At 40.8% G+C, this 25,263-nt stretch overlaps 1 protein-coding gene across 2 annotated transcripts; it reads left to right on the top strand.

The window, feature by feature from the left end:
- Positions 1-12,711: 12,711 nt before the first annotated feature.
- Positions 12,712-24,278, top strand: LOC133484022 (leucine-rich repeat neuronal protein 1-like). Of its 2 annotated transcripts, none has more exons than XM_061786068.1 (2): positions 12,712-13,092; positions 21,231-24,278. In XM_061786068.1, the coding sequence occupies exon 2, from the start codon at positions 21,388-21,390 to the stop codon at positions 23,539-23,541; it is 2,154 nt and encodes a 717-aa protein (XP_061642052.1). In that variant the 5' UTR covers positions 12,712-13,092; positions 21,231-21,387; the 3' UTR covers positions 23,542-24,278. The 2 variants fall into 2 exon arrangements, with proteins under 2 accessions (XP_061642052.1, XP_061642053.1); XM_061786069.1 differs by lacking the exon at positions 12,712-13,092 and adding an exon at positions 14,459-15,461.
- The last annotated feature ends 985 nt before the right edge of the window (positions 24,279-25,263 follow it).

Here is a 25,263-nt window from a genome sequence, read left to right as displayed (position 1 = left end):
CACAAATCATTTTAAAGGTCTAATAAGCAGAAAAAAAAAGTCTCGGATCATCAGGCAGTGTGGGATACAAAGTTAAAACAACCCAGAAATTACAAGCCCAACAACAGTATCAAGGGTGTGAACAGAGTGCCAGAGGTTTTGCATGTATAGAGAGCTACTGGAGAGATTTCATTCTGTCAGACAGGCCTCTGCTTTGTACATGGACTCTACTATTGGACCCCTATGAGGTCTGCCTTTAAGCTCCATCTGCCTGAATTGCTAGTTGAGGGTGGGGGAGGAACATATAAACAATCCTCTTTTGCTAATGTCACCCTAATGTGTTTAAAAGCGCATTATTATACTCTTCTGACTGAGGTGTAATCACCCCTTTTGTGAAGCATTTACTGCTTAATGGCTAAAAGATTGGACTCCTCATCTAATAATATGCAATGTTAGGCTATGTTGGCCAATGTACTAGTATGACTTATAGTCATATTGGCTAAGGCCTTGAATGAATCTGGTTTGAGTCCTGGCAATGAATACATTTACATTAATCAGGTTATTGATATGCTTTGTTATCTCCATGTTTCACAGTTCTCTGTGAAGTAGAGGTTAATTGCACATGCACTGGTTGAAATTTGATCTTGGGCAAACTGTGCCTTCTCTGAGCGAGGTGGTGACGATGCTCCATTCAGAATCAGAATCAGAATCATCCTTATTTGCCAAGTATGTCCAAAAACCAACACACAAGGAATTTGTCTCCGGTAGTTGAAGCCGCTCTAGTACGAAAACAGACAGTCAATTGACAGAGAACACTTTTGAGACATAAAGACATTGAGAAAAACAGTCACTGAGCAATAAAGGGTTGCTAGTTAGCTGGTAATGCCGGTAAAAAAATTTTTTTATTTTTTTGACAATTGTGCAAAAGGATGCAGAGTTCTCTAGCACTTAGAGCAGTTTGAATGACTAATATAGCAATAGTCTGGTCCAATGACCATTGTGCAAAGGTCGCCGAGACTTCATGGAGTGTATGCAGTTTAAAGTGACTAGTAGCGTGATAATCTGGGACAATGTTGATTGTGCAAATGTTGCAGATACTCCTCAGTCAGTCTGCAAGTGGGGCAGATGCTACTCTGGCATGAGTGGCCAGTATTGGTCAACAACAGATATGCAAATAGCGCAGCGTGGCGAGACTACTGCAGTGAGTGCACGAGTATGTATAAGTATGTATGAGGCCGATGACAGTGGTGTCATCTGCAAACTTCAGGAGTTTGACAGCCGGGTGCGTTGAGGTGCAGTCGTTCGTGTAGAGAGAGAAGAGCAGCGGAGAGAGGACACAACCTTGGGGTGCCCCAGTGCTGAGCTCATTTGTCAGTGGGGATTCAACAAGACTAACAAAAATACGCACTTAATATTTTCAGTTCATTCACATTCAAATGTTCATTTGATATGTGGATACACAAATTTGCTTAGTCATAAAGTCACGGGTTTGATACATTTTAAACATATGTTTTCCTTCCATCCATAAACAAACATTAAAATAGTCACTGATAGGCTGATGTATCATGAATTAATTTCATTATAGGTCTAAACACACACCCCACCTGGGTGCCGGTTGCAGTTAGCCACGGAGGCAGAAGATGTGCAGAAAGCTGGCTCAGATGTTTGATTGCTGATGGTGTATACATGGTGGAACTTAAACAGGATGTTGCGACAGGCAGCTTCACAGGTGCATATTTGTTTGCATACGTTTGTTATTTAACCGCCACTTTGACTTCTTTTTCTTTTTCAGTAAAAGAGTGTGCAGAATGAAATAATGAAATGCTGTCCTGGATGATTTTTGGGGGGGCTCTAGAAAAAGTGGACATATCCAGGTAAATCCACATGTGTGGTCACTTGGCATAACCAGTGTTAAAGATCACTTTAAAATACATTTGTAATATATTGTAGATTTGCACAAAATGTAATTTTTATAGCTTTGTTGAGGTCATATACTGCAAATTGCACTATTTAGACTGAAACATATACTTTAGGAAACAAATAAAAAATATTAGTATGGATGTATTTTTATAATAATGAAAATCGGTGTAATAATTACTGTATGTACTTTATTACTGTATGCTTTCAAATATGCAGCTGGAAAAAGATTGTCCATACTGATTATTAATTTTGCTTCAGTATTGGCTGAAGGCTGCAAGGCTCGCTAGCAATGTTGCTATGGCTGACATTGAATGATCTGGGTTACGTAGATACACAAATTCGCTGGGACAGCATAGGTCATACCCCATTTTGATTATGCTCAGTTCACTGGGTATAACAACAATGCTATGGCTCAATTTACAGATAATCTACACATGACTGACCTTTTGATAATAAGACCATTTGGTTTGATGTAACACTTACAGTATTTGTTTGAATTAATGCAACATGGTATAGCGTTAATGTATGTCAAGCAAAGTGTGTTTTTTGTTTACAAGTGGATTACTATCATACAAGGCGCACTGATCAGATTATATGGATTAGGGACATTTTAGCATGACATTTGGCCACAAAAAGGATGTGTCCTCAGTAAAAGGTGATTTTAATATGTATTTAAACTTCAACAGACATTTTTTAAATTATAAATACAGTAATCCACGCATGTAATTATATGTATTCTACCATCCTATGTGAATGAATTCTTTCTTTGTGAACATTGTCATGCAATTGAATGGTCAAACTTCTCCCATTTGAGTTAGTTTTTTTTCTGTTTATTTTTTTCCATGAGACATAATTACACACTTTAGGATAAATAGTTCAAATCACAAACATCCAACAACATTACATTGAAGAAACTTTCGTTCAATGTAAAAATCATTATAGTTTGAACGCTTTTTTATTATTACTCTATCATTTGACAGTCAGTTGGTAATGAAAAAGGATAAAATCATAATGCATGCAAATCAGCGTGTTGTTTGGGACTCCGGCTTGAGGAAATTTTCCTGAAGTGGACCTTTTTAACTTTAAACTGAGGAGCCCTGAAAAAAAGGAGTTTTCAATGTTTTTTTCCTACTTTCCTGTGTTGCCACTTAAGAATGTGACCATTCATGGCACAGAGCATTGCTAAAAATAAAAGAAGGACTTTAGACCAGAAATTGAGTTGCTGTTTCTAAGGCTCACTGTCTACTTTCGACATAACGGGACCCTTCTCCCAAATGACATGCCTGCGCAAACAAAAAATGTTTTCCCTTCTCGTCCCTTTAGACCATGGGTGTCAAATTCATTTTTGTCGTGGGCCACATTGCAGTTATGGTTTCCCTCACGGGACCTTTATGACTGTGAAATCATACAAATGCCTCATTGTACTGTAATATAACATGTACATAACAAATTGATGGATAACTGGTTTTGAAATCAGAATACAATTTGTTCAACTGTTGTTCAGTTTATTTGAAAAAAGGGGTTTGGCAACAAAAAATGCTTGCATTATAAATGTTATTAAAATAGAGGACAACTTGCAATTTTGGCACAAATTTGAGCAAGAAACTTGTACATGATCATTGATCACTTTACACTTGAGACTATGTGAATGGCGGGAGGCACATGTCATGGAAACAATGAGTCCCTGCAACCTATCATCAGATAGAATAATCCACTGTTACGTCACGGTTCTTGCTTCGCGGTCCCGACATATTGCAGATTTTTATTACACTTATTACTGTTTTATACTGTTTGTACAATATTTTTGTTATCCATTGATCATTGATTATCTCGCTCAATGTGTTATGTGTTTAGGCCTGCCACGATCACCAATTTTTTAGAACGATATATTTTCCCAAAAACCTTTACAATAAATGATAATATTGTATATATATATCCATCCATTTTCTGAGCCGCTTCTCCTCACTAGGGTCGCGGGCGTGCTGGAGCCTATCCCAGCTGTCATCGGGCAGGAGGCGGGGTACACCCTGAACTGGTTGCCAGCCAATCGCAGAGCACAGAGAAACAAACAACCATTCGCACTCACAGTCATGCCTACAGGCAATTTAGAGTCTCCAATTAATGCATGTTTTTTGGGATGTGGGAGGAAACCGGAGTGCCCGGAGAAAACCCGCGCAGGCACGGGGAGAACATGCAAACTCCACACAGGCGGGGCCGGGGATTGAACCCGGGTCCTCAGAACTGTGAGGCTGACGCTCTAACCAGTCGTCCAACGTGCCGCTATATATATATATAGAGCATAATAAAGAATTGTACACATCTTACAAATTCTGCCCTGGTAATCTAACATAGAGTATGAGCACAACTATATAATGTTCTTTCATTTACTAAAGGAGGGCTGCATTTCATAATACGGGTAAGTAAATAAAAAGAGAAAGTTATACGTCTTCAAATAAAGTGGTTAACGTCAGAAAACGAAAGTTTGAGTTTCCCCTTTTCTGTTTGCCATTTTGACACCAGTGTTGTACCTGAATGAGTTCAATGAACGAAAGTTGACCTCCCTAATAGCCATAGAGGCCATGCGTTTGGTTACTAGGCAGATGTTATTAATATTTAAAGACTGCGTTCTTGTGCATGTTATAGTTTAAATTCACTTCTCCAGTGGTGTGAATGCTGCACACTCTCTGGGGCCCTGTGATGTCTTCTCTGGAGGCAGATGGCTTCTCTGTTATGGTTGCACACAGACTACAGGGAAACCCTTTTAGTGGGTGTTTTCTTTTGCATATTCCACAAAACACAGACTCATTCAGACACAGAAAAGTAATTCTCATCTGTGGAGGGCATGCTCAGTATTGTGCATATGCTCCTGTATACAAAGGCCTGAATAAAGAAATGCAGGTGGCTATTGCCATATAGTAACTGTGTCTTGCGAGGAATATGCTGAGAGGGGATCCGATAAAGGAGCACCTTATGTTAAATCTGTTAAATGGTTGACTGAAGCCACATGAAATGAGAGGATGCTAAAACACAGGACGAGCAAAAGGAATTTAATCTGGTTGTTTAACCAATGCGATTTTGCCAAGCAAACATTTTAATAACAGTGAGCGCCTGTACATGGTTTTCGTCTCTGGCCTCATCACATCATCCATTTTGCTGCCATGCAAACACCTGCAAAATCGAACTATATGCACTACATGAGCTGGATGAGAAATTCTGCCTTTATAAAAAACAAACAAACCCAAAAAAACATTGAAAATACATTTGTTATTGTGGTTATAGTTGTTATGTATCACACCACACCATATATGTGTTTCTTAATATTGAAGCTTTAATTTATCGGAAAGGGAACGTATGCGTAATTGACTTTTTAATTGCTTGAATACTCATATTTGTGTTTCTGGAGTGACTACACACCTCTCGTGAAATTACACTGCAACATATTTTTGCGAGGTACCGACTGAAGGTCAGAAAATATGTCAAGCCATTCAAGATCAAGCCCTATTCTTACGTCACAGGCTAATTTGAATAATTCTGCCCCCATTCATAACTTGGCAGCGATTTGGGCGCAGATCTGCCATTTTAATTTTTCGCAGTCAAATCAGGGAACCACCAAGCCAAAGCTAAATTCTTAGTAGAGTTGCAATGTTGTTGTATTTGCAGTGTTATCAGCTACTGATAATGGCACATAAACACACTGTATAATCAGTGGTGCACCTAACAATTCTGGTCTGGTTCTTAAAGGAGTACCAGGGTTTGTTTTTTGGTGCTAATCTTTTCCTGACCCACGGACCTACCTCACTGGATGAACTTAATGTATGGGACTGCACATTCAGGGTGGCACGGTGGCTGACTGGTTAGAGCGTCAGCCTCACATTTCTGAGGACCCGGGTTCAATCCCCGGCCCCGCCTGTGTGGAGTTTGCATGTTCTCCCCGTGCCTGTGTGGGTTTTCTCCGGGCACTCCGGTTTCCTCCCACATCCCAAAAACATGCATTAATTGGAGACTCTAAATTGCCCGTAGGCATGACTGTGAGTGTGAATGGTTGTTTGTTTCTATGTACCCTGCGATTGGCTGGCAACCAGTTCAGGGTGTACCCCGCCTCCTGCCCGATGACAGCTGGGATAGGCTCCAGCACGCCCGCGTCCCCATTTTTTTTTTTGCACCGTAGACCGCTTTCACGTAAAGACATACGGGTATTTTGACAAACAGTCGTAGCTTCTGCGCAGTAAGACCGAAACACCCAAGAAGCCCTCCACCTCGTCAGTGGCCCCTCCACAATCAGCCACTGTCGCCACCCCATGAGTCGTGTCATTTGTGGGGATGTTGCTTGATCGGCTGCTAAACCAAACTGAGAAAGGAACAAATCAATATATGAAGTGATTCCACTCAGTATGTTTAATCAAAAGATTTGCTCATTTAACCAGTCGTTCGCAAACAGCACGACACTACTCGAGCCCTGTCTACTGCTGCGATCCCCACAATAAGAAAATGCAGCTTTGAGCTTTTACCATTTTCAGTGCACATACAGTGCATAGCCTTACAGTTGTTTCACTTTTAGATCTGTGCATTTTGTTTAGATGCCAAATATGCATTATAACTCAGAGCGTGGGCAGTGAATGAGTTAAATGTCTTTGTTTATTTTACCTAATTACGATCTGCTGTTGGGAGGTCTTAGGTAATTATCCAAACCATAATGCCAAACCAGTACCGTTATTACTAAGCTTACTTTTGGCCACCCTGTGTAACGTTGGTAGCTGTCATGAGCATATCCATCATAGCTGGGAAAACCCATACAAACTTTACATATGTGCTAACATATGTATTCGTTTCTATTTATTAAATTGTTCAATGTTATATAATTTTCACTGCTTTAAAAATCACTTGAGCAATATTATATAATGCACAATTTTCACTATCAGCGTTTGCAAATGTCTTGAGCAAGTTACCCCCACGCGTCCATCCATGCATCCATTTTCCGTACCGCTTGTCCTCACTGCAATTTTGTATTTAAAATTGTACCTCCACAGCTTCAAGTAAAATAATTGGGGATTAAATCGCTCTTGCATTTGTCACTGTTGCACTGCCTTTGGTTAATGACTGAGCTGTATACCATCAACTGCTACGTCGCCAAGAAATTTGGTCGAATGACAAAAGTTAGTCAATCATTTAAAGTGAAGCTGTGTTTTCATCTGACTGTACATTATTGATGAAAGTCTTTGCTCAACAGAAAACAGTTTAATATTTGCTCATTAAAAAAAAAAGAAAAAAAAGCAATAGATTATTTTAGACTAAACGTAGGTAGACAAAGGCAAGTTGAGAGGCAGAGGAACAGGAGGCAGCAGAGGTCTTGCTCTTCTGAAAGAGGCTTATGAATGCATAAACCTACATCCATTCTTGTTCAATACAGGATGTTCTCATTTGGGTCACGTGTGAGCTGGAACCTATCCCAGCTGGGTTTGGGTGAAAGCAGTGGCGGTCGTGGACTGAATGCCACCCTGTGCGACGCTCCTGGATTGGGGGTGGGGTGCTGCTGGTGCATTGCCGCCTGAAAAATAACTGCCGCAAAACTATGCGCCCTGTGCGACGCCCCTAGATTGCGCCATCCCCAAATAGTATTGGCTTCCTTCTCATCTTCTTATATTTTTGCATAGTTTCCCCACTTTGTGTAACATCATCAGACAAATACAAATTCAGAAAAAGATAACCCAAGTAAACATAAAATGCTGTTTTTAAATGGTGAATTTATTTATTAAGGAAACAAAAAATATTCAAAGCTACCTGGCCCTGTGTGAAAACGTAAATCATGAATTAACTGTGGCTAATCAAATTTTTGGGTTCATTTTGACAGAACCACACCTGAGCCTGATTACTTTCAGAACTGTTCACTCAAGAAATCAATTAAATAGAACCTGTTTGACAAAATGAAGTCAACCGAAATATCTCAAAAAGCTGCAACAAAATGCCTCGAACTAAAGAAAATCAAGGACAGATGAGAAATAAAGTAATTCACATCTATCAGTCCGGAAAGGGTTGCAAAGCCATTTCAAAAACATTAGGACTCCAACGAACCATGGTGGGAGCCATTATCCACAAAAAACAGTGGTGAACCCTCCCTGGAGTTGCCGGCCTACAAAAATGACCCCAAGAGCACAGCGACGACTCATCCAGGAGGTCACAAACGAACCCAGGACAACATCTAAAGAACTGTAGGGTCCCTTGCTTCAGTTAAGTTCAGTATTCATGACTCAACAGTAAGGAAGAAACTGCCTAGTTCCAAAGTGCAAACAAACTGATGAACAAAAAGAACATAAAGACTCAACTTTCTTTTGAAAAAAACCCAATAAAAAAAACAACATCTGAATGATTCCCAAGAATATGGGGAGAATGTTCTAAGAACTGATGAGACAAAAGTTTAACTTTTTGGGAGCTGTGTGTCTCGTTACAGCTGCAATAAATGTAACATGATTTCAGAAAAATAACATCATTCAAGCAGTCAAAACGTGGTGGTGTGATGTTTTGTGGATGCTTCGGTCCTTCAGGACCTGGATGACTCGCTGTGATTGATGGAACCATGAATTCTGCTCCTTACCAGAAAACCAGAAGGAGAATGTTCAGCCTTCAGCTAGTGACCTAAAGCTGAAGTGCACTTTGGTCATGTAGCAGGACAATGATCCAAGACACACTAGAAAATCAACTTCTGAATGGCTTAAAAAAAAAAAAAGAAGGTTTTGGAGTGGCCTAGTCAAAGTCTGGACCTGAATCTGATTAAATTGTTGTCTCATGACCTTGAAAAGGCCTTTCATCCTTGGAAACCCTCTATTGTTGCTCAGTTAAAACAATTCTGCAAGGAACAGTGGTACAAGAGACATGCAAGACTCATTGCCAGTTATAGAAAATGCTTGATTTCAGTTGGTCCTGCTCACGGTGGCCTGACCAATCATTAGGTTTAGGAGGCCATTACATTTTCACACAGGCACAGGTGCCTTTGAATAGTTTTTTTCCCCTGACTAAATAAAATCGCCATATAACAAACTGCATTTTGTTTGCTTATGTTAGTCATCGAATTTCTCTTACAGGATGAATAAAGTATCAATCTCTGTCTGTCTGTCTGTCTGGCTATCTACAGTACAGTATTTATCTACTTGGGTTATCTGTGTCTGATATTTACACTTAATTGAGGATCTTAAAGTGGGGAAACTATATTAAAAAAAATAAAGAATTTGAGATGGGGAGCAATAGACAAAAAAACATTAATATTAACAACTATTGATAAGTCTTAAATTAACCAAGCATAAATATATTTCAGAACTATAAGGCAGACGTGATAACCAACAGCCACCATGCTGCCCCGTGAATGCAAATATTAATTTAAAAATGCAAGACTCTTTAGAGTAGTTTCAAATGGCACTCATGGGATACAACCCAAGAACTGGCCTTTAGTTAAAAATCTCCCTGTTTTTACCTTCTAGGTGTGGTGAGCTCCATCTGCTCCTGGTTTCATGTAGCATTTCTTGGCAGGGGTCCAGCTGACTATCCGTTGTGCTGACTGACCTCCAGGAAATGACGCCACGTCACATCAGGCTCCCATTGCAACCTGGTCTGGACCATTTTCACACCACCACTCACCTCTAGCATGTTTCAACTTCACATCACGTAAACATGAACCCATACCTTGAAACGGTGTGATAAAAAAAAATCTGCTCATGAGCTGTTTTCATATCATGTTTATTTTAGTTTACCAATGTGCCATGTCACACGGTGTGATGACAAGGCCTGACAAGCCACACAGTTTAGCCGATAAAAAAGACAACAGGCCATCAATAGCACCGCTTGATACCGTGAATACAGAGTGGCTGTTAATTTAAGAAAGGCGTTATCAGCACCTTCAGCTGTTCAAACTTACAAAGACCCTAAATATAAAACCATTGGTAGCAAAATTCTGTTCTCAACTGAGCTACACACTGGCCCAGTTACTGTACATCACTGTTGGTAGCTTGGGACTTACAAGTTGATAAAAAAGACACCCAAAAGTGAATTTTTGTTGCCTTACACTAGCTGCAGGGACATGAATCACCACAGATTTCACACAGAATGCTCAAGAAGAGGAAAGGAACACATTTCATATTTTTGCAGAAATCCCTTTTGGATTTTGACTTTCTCAAACAAAGGCTGTATCTTTGTAAATGGGACAGCAGCATAATGCAAAGGTTCAAAGAGTTTCTGTAAAGGTGAGATGTCATGATGGTGGACTCAAATGAATGAGAACCAAAGAGGTGTGCAGATAAGTGCACCCATGCACCGTTCTCTTCACCCTGCCGGTTATACAGTATCTGTCTGAGAATAAGTGAATTTAGGAGGCAGCTGGGACTGTTTCAGAATGAAAGCCAGCCTAGCAAAGTTCTTGTATAGTAGAGGTGGTTGGTTCCTAAATCAACCAGGTTAATGATTACAATCTTCATGTCGAAACTGGAAGCAGTTCCTGGCTAGTGACTTGGAATCCTTGGAAAGAGGCTGCTGCCCACTAACCGGCATCCTGGTCTAATAGCCCAGCCGTTGGTGCGCTCGACTTGCAACCTGGGGTATGGTGGTCGCCTGAGTTCGAACCACAAACAGCACTCTGCCGGATAAGTAACTGTTATTGAGGCTGATCACTTACAGTTGTTTATTAAAAATGGCATCTTATTTTATTCAAAGGGAAGGTATTTCTTGCCTTCCAAGAAAGTAAGGTACAATAAAACGTCACTTTCTTCAAAGTTTGCTTTTGAATACACCATCGCCGTTGTTTTATATTGTCAAAAAACAAACCAAAGAACGCATGGTTACTTGATTGTGGCTTGATTGGTTGTTGTTTGTTTGCAAATCTTTTTTTTAAAATTAATTTTAGAGATGTCTTCTAATACCCTTCAGTAATAGCCAGGTATCATAACCTTTTATTTTGTTACGTAATTCTATACATTCTATACATATATACAATACATTTTTTAGTGGTATGCTGTCAAAAGAAAGGCCCAGGGGGCCACACTAAAATAAATCAATCTAATCTTTTCATGGAAAAGGAAGCCTAACAATGTAACAAAGAGGTAAGAAACACATTGGATGGTAAATAATTGTTTTGAGGGCAGCACGCCCGCGACCCGAGGGAGGAGAAGCGGCTCTGATATTAACTACAACGAGGAACACCTGGACGAGACACGAGTGGCTGGAGGGAGCTGATTGCTTGGCACAAGGTCGAGGGCTGACAAGTGCAGGTGGAGACAAAAACCAAATGAGCTGACAAGACACGAACATGAGACAAACTAAAACTAATCCAAACGAAGTCCACAGAAACACAGATCATGACAGTGGTTGCATGCATGGGTTTTCCGCAAGGACGGCGGCTTCCTCTCACATTCCAAAAGCATGGATCTTAGGCTCAGTGGAAACTCTACATTTGCCATATGTTTTAATGTGAGCATAAATGATTATCTGTACGCTGAAAAAAAGTCATTTGAATTCACTTAATTTGAACATTTACATCGGTCGCACATGATTAAAATGTGGTAAGCTCACAAAATTGTCTCCTTGAAAATTACAGTTGACCGCATTTTAATAATGTGCAACTGATGTGGGTCTCTAAATTGTCCATAGGTATGAACGTGAGTGCAAATGGGTATTTGTTTCTATGTGCCCTGCGATTGGCTGGCAACTAGTCCAGGGTGTAGCCGGGCTCACGCCCAAAGTCAGCTGGGTTATGCTCCAGCTCATCTGTGACCCAAGTCAGCAAAAGCGTTATTTAAAAAAAAAAAAAAAATGGATGGATGGATTTAATCAGTTGTAAAAGATCTATTCAGCAATAGTTTATATTATTATTATTATTATCCTTATTATTATTATCCTTATCCTTAGGTGCCTGAGTAGGTGGCACGGTGGACGACTGGTTAGAGCGTCAGCCTCACAGTTCTGAGGACCCGGGTTCAATCCCCGGCCCCGCCTGTGTGGAGTTTGCATGTTCTCCCCGTAGCTGCATGGGTTTTCTCCGGGCACTCCGGTTTCCTCCCACATCCCAAAAACATGCATGAATTGGAGACTCTAAATTTCCCGTAGGCATGACTGTGAGTGCGAATGGTTGTTTGTTCCTATGTGCCCTGCGATTGGCTGGCAACCAGTTCAGGGTGTACCCCGCCTCCTGCCCGATGACAGCTGAGATAGGCTCCAGCACGCCCGCGACCCTATTGAGGAGAAGCGGCTCAGAAAATGGATGGATGGATGGAGGTGCCTGAGTATCTGTAACAGAGTTGCACCCATGCACAGCAAAATATATTAAATGACAAAATAAAATAAAAAGTATCGTCATAAAAAGTTAATTATTAGCTTGAGTCGGACAAATCTAATTATATGATGGCTTAGTACCTGATGTTTAAATTTAAAAAAATAAAAAAATAAATGGTCTGGTGTTTTGTTTTGTTGCTAAATTGTGCTCCAGTTTCTGGAATGACCCATAAAAAAGTGATGGATGGATGATGAGGCAACAAGGAAGGCTGTCCATATCATATTGTGAACACATAATATAGCAATGCAATACAGTATAGTATATAAATGGTGAAAATGATATATTTCTTTGCATTTTTCTGATAGGAGGTTTTGCGCTTTGGCCACGGACGTGTTTCCAACAGCATTAGCACAATGGGACCCCCCTCCTCCTGTCCAACCCCGCCCTTCCTCACCCAGCCGCCCTCAGTCGCCTTTGTTCTCCTCCCACCAAGCCTGAGCAGATGGGGTGCTGCTTGGCTTGGCCGCGCTTGACAGACAGCCGCGCTCCGCCAATAGGCTGCCGGGGAATCAGCTGACTGGTGTGGCCAGCGCCAGGTGTTTTTATCATTTGTTTCCCCCCCACCCATTCCACCTCCTTCCATCTGTTGGCGGAGAGGAGCACTAGCACTGTGCCCCAGCCGGATGACAATTCTTGCGTGGAGGCTAGCAGCAGGTTGGCCATCGCCATGCAGCACTGGGACTGATCGGGTGGGACACACAAAAACACACGCGCGTGAACAGAGCTGTCACCAGCAGCAGAGGACCAGCGAGAGAACGGAATACACACTTTGGTTGTGACGTGGCAATCGCGGTCGTTATTTCTGTTGTTCCGTGGCTACGCGTTGCCCTTTTTTGGGAGGAAGGATTGGTGCGTAATGTCATTGAAATGAAATGACAACAAAGGTGAGAACCCGAGAAAAAAACGCACACACACACACACAAATTACCGTAGTTCTCTCTCTTTTGACAAAATATACATTTGAATGTCAATTGGAGGAGGGGGGGGGGGGGGGGGGGGGGAATGCATTTGTTGTAGTGTTGCTGAGTTATGAATTGCAAAATGATCCGTAATTTGTGTTTCCTCCCTGCAGCGACGATGAGTTGTGCATCTATTTGGGATACAGATGCACTCAAGGGCATGTCCACCAGTTTATCGTTTCCCATTGAGCCTCTCACTTGCAGAATCTGACTATTATTCAAAGTGGCAAGTGTCCAATTAGCCACGGCGGTGGATTCAACTAAATACGTCGAGTCGGCAATGCGTCAAAAACAAAACTTTGATGTCTGTGCGGCACTTGCTGTGCCCGCAGGAACTGCGCGCGTGCGCAACATTCTCCGCATGTGATTTGAATATTAATGTCAAAGTGTATATGGGCATAGATGTCTGCATGTCTGCTGCGTTCTAAGCTCAAGAAGTTGAGATGTCTCGAGGCATGGCCTTTGTGAAAGATGCTGCTCTGGGTAATGGGGGTCTTGTTGGTAGGGGGTCCATTGTGGATGGTGGCGCTTCTCGCTGCAGCTGTTGCACTATTGTGCAACTTAGACGCACGGGGGTCGAACCGAAGGCTCGCTATATCATCCTTTGATGTGGCCCGTGAAAGCAAATCATGTGTGTCAACTTCCATGATTCTTGCTAAAATCTCTAGCAAATTTCAAATCGTCACATGTAAAGAACAATAATGTTGAAATAGTGCACGCATTTTTTGTTGCCAAACCCCTTTTTACAGTAACTACAGTAAGTACAGTTACAAACTATTACCGTTTACTTCTCATTTCAAAACTAGTTCTCCATCAATTTGTTGTTTATATGAAATCGTATGATGATGCGCTTAAACATTCGTATGGTTTCGCAGTCATAATGGCCCTCTGAAAGAAACCACAACAAAATGGTTAGAATCAGCGGGACAGATGAAGAGAGACAGCGATGATGGTTTCATTTTTGTGAGTTGACCTCTGGGTCTACTTTATGCAAACTTAAACAGTATATCTGTCATTGTTTTTCTATCATGTTTAATATTTTAAGGAGGCAGAACGTTTCTTTCGTCGACGGCATAATTTGAGGTCAAGTCCAATTCTTTTATTGTGCAATTTATTTCCTTTAACAGGCACTCGTGAATCATGCGTGCTTTGCAAGCAGGTGTCTGCATCTATCAGGATGTTAAGAGACAGCAGGCTCATGGGGGCTGGGGCCCCCAACTCTCCCTCCTGCCCCAAGCAGCATTTAGGTCTCAAGGGTGTTAGGCAGGGGGAAGAAAATGGTGGGGGAAGCTGGGTTATTGAGCTTAAGCCTCTGACCATTATTCATATAAGAAGGGCTGAGGTATTAGCCCCTTTGTCCTCTGTGTGCTAGAGATCCCAAAGACAACAGATGTAGTTACAATCCAGCTCCGATGATCTCCTTTGGCATCGCTGCAGTCATTCTCATGGTTAAACAGTAAATATGGTTTTTATAGACTCTGTGTGTGTGTGTGTGTGTGTGTGTTTGACTCTCGCGTGTCAGTACCATGAGCACTAAGGGCACCATGCGTCAGAAGTAAGTAGATAAGGGACATAGATAAGAGTCGAAAAAAGTAGCATCGTGTCTCTACTGGCTATACAGGCAGATATCTGGATGCCATGTTACCTGCAAAAAAGAAAAGAAAGAGAAAACAATTTTTTGACAACACCACATTGACCAAAGTCGACCAGGTGGCCCAGCCCGCAGCAGCCAGTCCGACCCAACCAAACTGTGACAACGTTTTGCAGCTTTGCACTTTTTTTGAAGAACCCAGCTAGCTGCAAGAACTGATGTGAATTCCAGAACATGTTGATCCGCTGTATCAGCCTGTTGCAGAGTCCGTAGGGGCCTCAGGAGTCAAGCCAAGAGAAAATGTGAATACCCACCACCCAGACACGGGCCAATAATGACCCGCACCCGTCATCTTCACCCAGGCCAATTAGCTTTCCAAAGGATATGCGAATGTATGCGATGCATCAAAAATCTGCGGGGGAACGACATGGCGGGCCAGATTGCCGGATCACACTGACGGGTGTATAATGCATTAAAACTGGAGGAGAAGGGGGGCAACCAGACCGGAGACCAGCACAGATGGGCCAGTGCCCGGCCCGACAATTTCACTCTAACTGTGGCAACAATGACTCATAAGGAGAAATAGGCTCTTTTACTTTGAAGAACAAAATCTTACTGAGCAACTTCAATTCACACATTTGGTAACTACCAAGTTGCTTAGTCCTACTGCGCAGCGAACATGAGCGGCAAGACACAAGCCACGGTGAGAGTTTTAATTTCATAAATTCACAAATACCAAGCTAGTCCAACATACAGTATAGCTAATGCACACACTCATAACAATATAGAACAATATGGAATTGGTTGGACCGACAATATGAAACAAATGCAAGTAAAGAGCAACAATTAGTTTGATTTTCTTCAACCTGTAGTTAAAAAGACCGCCGCAAGGAATCCTGGGAAGCAGCAGCAAGCACCATGATGCTTTGCGCTGCCTGCATCACCGAGACCCTCACTGTGAGGCCCATTGCCTAATGGTTTAGCCAGCAAATCGCCCATCCTTCATATATGGCCGCATAGGTTGACTTTCATGTCACTTAAACTGAGCACACCCATCTTTTAAAAGGGATGTGCTTGTGTAGAGTGTGTGGACGGTGACCTCAAGTCAACAAATAAATAACTGCATCTCTCTAAAGTAGAACATGTTGACATTAAATTGTATATATGAAACTTCAAAATGTATATAGATGTGAAGTAAATAATTCATCGTTACTTCGTGGATTTCATCTATCATGTGTGTGGAACGTAACCCCTGTAATAAATGAGGGAATAATGTATTGTTATAATTGCAAAGCTCTACACATATACGTGGTTAAAAAATATTGCAGAAAAGTTCTTTTTTTTTCATTAATTACATTCTAAAAGGGTCTTACGGTGGCTGAGTGGCTCGCACATTCACAGTCGTGAAGTTGTGGGTTGGAGTCCAGGGTCTGGCCTTCCTGTGTGGCGTTTGTGTATTCTTCGGTTACTCTGGCTTGTCCATAGTTTTAAATTGGAGTGTAAAATCTTGTTTGTATGCGTGCCCTACGATTGGCTGGCAACAAGACAAGGGTGTGCCCCCCCGCCTGTTGCTCCAAGTCAGGTGGGATTGGCTCCAGAACACCCATGACCCTAATGAGGGCAATTGGTATAGAAGATGGATGGGTGAAACTCATATCTGATAACAATGTATTAAACTCATAGTTTTCAGTAGAGCAATGAATGTCTCATTTCAATATTCAAAATCATTTTGATTGTTTTGAGTATAATATTCAAATTTCTTAAAATGGGGAATTTGGGGTTTTTCGTTAACTGTATACATATATACATATATAATATAAAGTATATGAGTTTGACTTTTAGAATTAAACAACTGAATAAAATCCAAACTTTCTACAATATTCTAATTGCTTGAGCTGTACCAATATTTTCAGAATGCATATTGCATTGTAGATGTTTTCTCATGTACACATGAGCAAAACACGAAACCTGTACTCTTCCTTTTTTGTTTTTGTTTTCCTTTATAAACACAAACCTCGAAAGCAACTTTTTACAGGACATCTACTGTATGTTGGACACTCAAGGTTTTCATTTATCCATTCATCCATCCATTTTCTGTACTGCTTCTCCTCACAAGGGTCGCGGGCGTGCTCGAGCCTATCCCAGCTATCTTTGGGCGAGAGGCGGGGTACACCCTGAATCAGCCAATCGCAGGGCACATAGAAACAAACAACCATTCACACTCATGTTCACACCTACGGGCAATTTAGAGTCTTCAATTAAACTATCATGCATGTTTTTGGGATGTGGGAGGAAACTGGCGTACCCGGAGAAAACCCACGCAGGCACGGGGAGAACATACAAAGTCCACACATGCGGGACCGGGATTTGAACCCCGGTCCTCAGAACTGTGAGGCATATGTGCTAACCAATTTATTTTACTTTTAAACTTTCAAAATATTTACTGTACATTTTAGTGGCAAGAAGTCTTGATCTTGACACTCACTCATTGGTTCATAAATATACATAGACCAGCAAAAGAAATGGTAACAGACATGCAAAACATTGCCTCATCATCAGCCAGTAAATTCTCTGAAATGAGGACCTCAGTGAAACCTAGGTAGACACTACGTAACACAATCGGCAATTAAGAACTTCAAAAGAGGCCATCTTAACGAGCGGCGTAGCACTATTTTTCAGAGATTTATTTTTATTTTTTTAAATAGCTAACATACATGCATATGTCAGTACAGTATGTAACTCAAAAACATCACACGTGCTGTACTTCTCCACATTCGTCCGCTGAGACTTGATTTTATAGCGAGCAAAGCAATTGTTGTCGATGGTGAGCGGCCTTCTTGTCTTCAAGCAGCAGGGAACTAATTGGGGTCACGTGACATGGCGCGAAGCTGGGAAACTTTGTTTTGTGTAACGAGGTAATATTTCAATAAGATTGGTTGCGTCTCAGAGTCGCCTTATGCATTTCACTTTTTAGCTTTTTCTTGAATTTTTTTTCTCAATTGTTACAGAATTTTACTATATCGAGCACTGTTAAAAGCATAACGTAAAAGAAATAAAGGCACCATGTTTAAATAATGCAGCTTGCTGCTTTCTCTGCTTACTTTTGTTGTTGTTTTCACAAAAAGCAAATAAGTTTTTTTCACGTTGAATTCTAAATACTTGCAACTTGAGCAGTTCAGCTGTAGTTAGTTTTTACTGTTGGAGAAAAGAACTTTGAAAAATGTGATCATGGCAAGGTCAAAAAGAAAAACAAGTATAGAGATTGTTAATTAACTTTCACTGGATGTTGTGTGACAAAATTGATTTGAGGGTAAATCAGACATTGTAGAATATTACAGTGTGTTAGTGGTGTCCTTTAACAAAGCAACCCAATGGAACCTTGTATTCTTCAGTAAGTATTGTATGCTGTAGTTTTCATTGTGCCAAAGGCTTGAATGCATCACCCATGTATCCCACTAGGTTAAAAGCATCTATTGTTGAAACCTCTGTGTTTTCAATTTCCTGCCTTTCTGCCTTTAGTGGTTGTGTTGTTTTGTTTTGATTGTTTTGAGTATTCTGTCACCTGGTCTGTGTTTAAAGGTTTCCTGTGGCTTTGGGAATTAGATCACAATAGTGTTGCAAAATGACCTGACGGTGGATGTTTTAAGTGCTTGCAGCAGAGCAGTTTTTTTATTTTTGTATTTTCTTTTTTATTTTATCAAAGCTCTCTCTCTCTCTCTCTCTCTGAAACATGTTGTTTGTCCATTATTGAGTGGGTTTGATGAATTTTTATGCTTTTTTTTTTTGTATAAAGAAGAGACAGAGGACGGAAAATGCTGCCATTGTTTTCCGAATATGGACAATATAAAATGAACCCAATTTCCTGCTTGCATATACGAAAATGCAAACATTAAGTGACCCCATTGCAATAAACTCGACTTTATTTTCTACCAGAAAATCATCTAGAAATTTGAACTTAAAAATTACACTTTTTTTAATTTCTTCTAATCAAAATAGTATATTGCTAGAGGTACAGTACTTTGTTGAATTAAATGAGAGATTCAACGGCAACTGTACAATATCTAAGAGAAATGTATCTTATAAAAATAAACTAAACACATTCCCAATTGTCACCATTAATGCATCGCTATATGACCACAATCAATGTTCTGGATTTGATTATCCATTCCAATATGCAAGGAGATAAAACCAACATGTACAGTATATCACTGGTGCCTACGTGTATGTTTAAGTAGCGTCACTCTGTCCCCACTATTCTTAATTGCATTGTGTATACGTTTACTTATGCTGATCTTTATTAATCAAACCAAAAATGTGTGCCTATTTAATGTTGATGTAGCAGGCAAAAATGGCAGTATTACATAACATCTTGGATGAATAATGTATACCTCAAACCTTCCAAATAATTTATGTTTGTAACAAATTGTTGTTGTACTTTTATTATACCCACCACTGGTCAGAGTCCCAGTTGGATTATGGATTTCCTGTTTCCAACTTTGTCATCATTTCGTCAAAGTCACAGCATTTTCATTCATCACTAAGCTTTTTTTTTTTTTTTTTTTTCTCCTCCAAAACCACAAAAACACCAATCCCAACAATGGCCATGTCGTCACTTAAAATATTATATCATGGAAGAAAAAAAAACCTTAAATGTCTCTGTATTTTTGCTGTAATTGCGATTTCCATTACGCCACACAAAACCAAATTCAGGGTCATGTAGATTTGGAATATATGTTTTCAATTACCGTAAAGTGTGTGGCCGGTTTATCTTCTGAGTTCGCATCAAATACACTTGTCTAATCCGGAATAGCACAGTAGCCACCACAACATACTGTACAGTCCTTGAGCTTGAAGACTAAACACATGACTTTATCCCTTTATCACCATTGCTGCACCCAGCGCTATAGGGAATTCCGAGTGTAGGAGGTGCCTGCGCCTGTCTTTCTGGTGCTGTTGCCAGGCAGGTTCCATTCAGATGAATTAGTCAGCTCTTTTGCTGGAAAGCCTCTTAAGGATTTGCTGTTTAAGATTACGTTAACCATAATGACATGCAGCGGAAACGTGGGACCGTGCTGATGCAGTTCTACACTGGGAAAGTTTCCTTCTTTAGTAAATACACCTTATGGAGTAATGGGATCTCTTAAGTGTTGCTGCTGTTAATGCAAGCACATGGGGTTTGGTAAACATATGCTAGTAAACTAATCCTGCTGGGAGGAAATTGGGAAGGATAATGTTGCTGCATAGATAAAGTGGGTGGACAGTGTCTGCTTTTAGGAAACATAGATATAATTTATGATTATGGAGCTGTTGTCAATAGACAAGACAATTTCTTGACAACAGTTTACATGGATTATGCCGTGGAGTGGAAGCCATTGGGCTCAAATTAAAGCGAGTTGAGGAAAAACAGCAAATTTTTACAGCCAAAGACTGCTCTTCATTCATACCTACACTATCATTAATTAATTCATCCATCGATCAGGGGTTGGAACAAAGCCCCTTACTTCCACCTGAATCTTAAATCTTCAGCATACGAAGACATTTGGACAGTTCCATTTTTGTGAGTCGGGTTACCTGTTTTCCCAGTCCAGAAAATAAGGTCAATAAAGACATGAATCAATGCCTTTGGTGAACACCACTCCGTCAACCATCTTTAAGATTAATTACGACAGCAAATGTAAGCCTGACCGCACAAATGTTGTCCAGGATGGACATGATTCCCACAGATACACTTCAAACTCATTTAGAAAGGCATCCAGAACATGAGAAGCTGATAGTGTAACTTCCTTTGGGTATAATGACCAGAATGTTTATCCATGCACAAATTAAATCAAATTACTTTTGGCTACATTTTTACAAAATTGTTGGTTTCAAATATTTTATTAATTACAAATATCATCTGTCTTAATGACATGACATTCCTTCCAGTATTCCACTTTTCAAGAGCCCAGTGCCCCTTGTCTTGACCACCTCAGTCAAATTTAAGAACAGGAAAAGTCATGCTGCAAGTTAATAAAAATCAAAAACCCATGGCTGAATTGTTTTTTCCATATTGTCCTAATTTCTGTACTGACGTCGTCGCATTAAAATTGTAGTTGTGCATCTTTTCAGCAGGGTTCACACAAATGCCTTGTCGTGTTGTGTTTAATGATGTTCAGAGAAGTTAATGATCAAGTCCTCATGGGTCTGCTGGATAGATGAAAGTTCTCAGAGGAGTTTGAGCCGTTTCCAAGTAGTTCCCAGAAGTGTTTTGTGCTTGCATCATAATGAGCTGACTTGCAGTCTCAAAACTGTTGATGATGCACATAATTGTTTTCCTTACAAGGAAACTGGGGAAGCAATTGTTATTCTTTTTGTTACCTGATAACATTCTTTCATTACATCATATGCTTGACTGTTGAATAAATTCTTAATTGATCCAGATTCACTCCAATGTATAGCTTGTTTAATGACTTTCATTTGTCTTTCTTTTCAGATTTTTCTGCTCCATAATCGTGCTATTCAAGACATCAGTTGGCTTCACCTCCTGGCGCTTTCACTTGACTCAAAGACATAGTCAGTGAAAGTCCAGTGGATGACTGTTAGGTATTGTCTTCAAAGGTCATCTGCCCCTCTTCCTGTCCTCCTATAGCATGGCGAGATGGAGGTTGGGATGCTTTGGTTCAGGCCATATGTTTGCTGTCCTGGTTGTGGTATCAACGAGTATGTCCCTTGTACAAAGTAATGACTGTCCCCAGCTATGTGTGTGTGAGATCCGACCCTGGTTCACCCCACAGTCCACATACAGAGAAGCTATCACTGTGGACTGCAATGACCTGCACCTGACACGCATCCCTGGGAACCTCTCGAGTGATACTCAGGTTCTCCTGCTGCAAAGCAACTATATTGCTAGGACCAGTGAAGAGCTGGAGCAGCTTTTCAACCTCACAGAGCTGGACCTATCACAGAACAACTTCAGTAACATTCAGGATGTTGGCCTTGCAAATATGTCACAGCTCACAACACTTCATTTAGAAGAGAACCAGATCACAGAAATGCCTGATTACTGCCTACAGGACCTCCACAATCTACAGGAGCTCTACATTAACCACAATCAGATCAATACCATTTCTGGAAATGCTTTCTCTGGACTCCATAATTTGCTAAGGCTTCACCTTAACTCCAATAAGATCAAAACCATCAGCAGCCAGTGGTTTGAATCAACGCCTAATCTAGAGATCCTCATGATAGGGGAAAATCCTGTTCGTGGAATTATGGATTTTAACTTCAAATCTCTGGGCAACCTGAGAAGCCTGGTCTTGGCCGGTATGGATTTGACAGACATCCCTGGAAATGCCTTTGTGGGCCTCGACAACTTAGAAAGTCTTTCTTTCTACGATAATAAGTTAGCGAAAGTTCCTCAAAAAGCCCTTCAAAAACTACCTAACCTCAAGTTCTTGGATTTAAACAAAAATCCAGTGCACAAGATCCAGGAGGGAGATTTCAAAAACATGTTAAAGCTAAAGGAGCTGGGTGTAAACAACATGGATGAGTTGGTTTCTATAGACCACTACGCTCTGGATAATCTTCCTGAGCTCACTAAGCTCGAGGCAACAAACAATCACAAGTTCTCCTACATCAACAGTCATGCCTTCCATGATGTCCCAGCCTTGGAGAGTTTAATGCTGAACAACAACGCACTGAATGCCCTCTATCAGTCCACCATGGATTCTCTTCCCAACTTGCGTGAAATCAGCATCCACAGCAACCCCTTTCGTTGTGACTGCGTTATCCAATGGATGGGCACCAACCAGACTACTGTTCGTTTCATGGATCCTTTATCTATGATTTGTGCTATGCCGACAGAGGTCAGGGGTATGCGTATGCAGGACGTTCTGCAGAAGAACCTAGAAAACCAGTGCTTGCCAATGATTAGTCATGATACCGTTCCCAGTCACCTCAACGTAGACATTGGCACTAGTATAGACTTGGACTGCAGAGCCATGTCCCAGCCTGTGCCAGAAATCTATTGGGTGACACCGACAGGGACCAAGGTCATGATAAACAGCCTATCCGATAAATACAGCCTCAGCAGTGAAGGTACATTGAGTATTTCCCACATGCAGGTTGAAGACTCTGGCAGGTACACCTGCGTGGCTCAGAATTCACAAGGAGCTGACACAAGAGTGACAGCCATACGGGTGAACGGCACTCTGCTAGACAACACTCAACTTATGAGAATGTATGTCAAACAGACAGATTCACACTCAATTCTGGTCTCCTGGAAGGTAAATTCCACTGTAATGATCTCTAATCTAAAGTGGTCCTCTGCCACCATGAAAATAGACAACCCACATATTACGTACAGTGCCAAGGTTCCTGTAGATGTTCATGAGTATAACCTCACTCATTTGCAACCAGCAACCGAGTACGAGGTTTGCCTCACTGTCTCCAACGTCCATCAGCAAACACAGAAGTCATGCGTGAATGTGACCACAAAACAAACGCCCTTCGCTGTGGAAGTGTCGGACCAAGCGACCAACATGGCTCTGGCAGCAGTTATGGGGACAATGTTTGCAATCATCAGCTTGGCATCCCTGAGTGTATACATTGTTAAGCGGTGGAAAAGGAAAAACTATCATCATTCCCTGAAAAAGTACATGCAGAAAACCTCGTCCATACCGTTAAATGAGCTGTACCCCCCTCTTATCAACCTGTGGGAGGCAGATAGTGAAAAAGAGAAAGAAGGCTCCTCTGAGAGCAAACCTAGCCAGGTGGACACAACACGCAGCTACTACATGTGGTGAGAGCAACCACTCATTTTTCGAGGGACATACTGTATGTCAGAAGCACATAATGTATATGTGCATGTAGAAGTGAACAATCTTATCTTTTCATGTTTTATTTTTTTCTTTGGATCTCTCAAAACTCAACATTTCTGTTCCTTAGTTTAACATATTGCCTTTTTGACTCCTGTCTACTTTGACAGAAACTGGCAGCTTTCTTTGTCTTACTGAATAAAGTAGACAGGTAGATTTATTTATTGTATATGTTTTGAGAACACAGCATGAGTATTGTCACAGATTCAGTAGATGTGCGAAATCCACACTTTATAACTTGATTCTCTAGCAGGAATGTAAGGGTGCCATCATTCTCATGTAAATCAGTTTCACTATTGACTGTTGTGCACTGAAATATATCCACTGACTTGTCTATAAACTCAAATGTAAGCTGACAAAGTACGTTTAGACTTTATATACTGTCTATTGGATAATGTTACCTATTTCTATGTAATGTTGTATCAACGATTTCAGTTACGTTTTGTCCATTAATACTCAGATACTTGGATTTTGTTTGCGGGGCAACTACCGTAAACCAGCAATAGAAACAGGAATGTTTTAAACTAGGTGAATTGATGTAAGGCTTTCTACGTTTCTTTAATACTTTTTATCTTACTAGAATATATCTACAATCACTTTGCTTATTGTTGTTGTTTACACACGATTATTGAAGAACAAATGGAATAAAAATGTCTTTCATCTTATTTTTCAAACTGTGATTTCAACATTTGTTTTACATTCTACGTGCACTGCATGTCAGTTACACGGCTGCAGTGGTTGTATTCTCTGGAGGGGCATACGCAGGTCACAAGTGGAGGTTGGAATGCTGCAAACACCACTGGCACGGTACTATGATGAGAATAGCTGGAGGTGATGTTACAAACCAAGTGTTGATTGGGAGAGAGAGCTCAAAATGTGGACGAGAAGTGTGTTTGCCTCTGCACAGCAATTATCAAATATTTAAAATTCTAGCCCATGCAGGGATGCAGTATGTCTCAGAAGACTCACTGGGGGCCTTTTCGGATTCTCGTTTTTGCTTAGGAACGCTCCTTTTTTCCTATTCTATCTGAGCGAGATGACCCGGAAGTGCTCGGAGGATAGGTCGTTCAAATTCTCAAAATTCTGAGGAAAGGTGCCACTTTTAATCCACCTTTAGCTTAGGTTACCCCTGAGCAACCTTTATAAAAGCAAAGGAGATATATTACCCACAATCCTTTACGGCAGCAATATTTAAAGCAACAGACCACCAACTAAGTTTATAGACGACATCAAGACGCTTCGTGAGGTGGATTGACGGGAACGCCAATCTGTATCCTCTCTTGCGGAGCTTCACTTGGATGCCGGCGCGCTTTCCCCTTCGTCGTCTCCGCCTCCATGCGCTGTAGACCGCAGCCGTCCCTCCGGTGAGTAACTCGGGGGAAAAAACTGAGCGGATTTGCGAAAGTTGATGAAAGAAAGTCCGGGGTAGACTCCCTAATGTTTACATGGACAGATGGGCCAGGTAATTTGGAGATGTGGTAATATATATATGTATACATATATATATATATATATATATATATATATATATATACATATATATATATATATATATATATATATACATATATATATATATATATATATATATATATATATATATACACACATATATATATATATATACATATGTACTAATCGAACCCCGGT

This window comes from Phyllopteryx taeniolatus, chromosome 9 (genome assembly GCF_024500385.1).
Source record: "Phyllopteryx taeniolatus isolate TA_2022b chromosome 9, UOR_Ptae_1.2, whole genome shotgun sequence".
Classification (NCBI taxonomy): domain Eukaryota; kingdom Metazoa; phylum Chordata; class Actinopteri; order Syngnathiformes; family Syngnathidae; genus Phyllopteryx; species Phyllopteryx taeniolatus.
Note: the sequence above shows the minus strand (reverse complement) of the source record. Positions and strands in the feature narration are given on the sequence as shown.

What these genes read in the sequence shown, in the direction of transcription:
- LOC133484022 (XM_061786068.1), top strand. Translation starts at nt 21,388, where the DNA reads ATGGCGAGATGGAGGTTGGGATGCTTTGGTTCAGGCCATATGTTTGCT.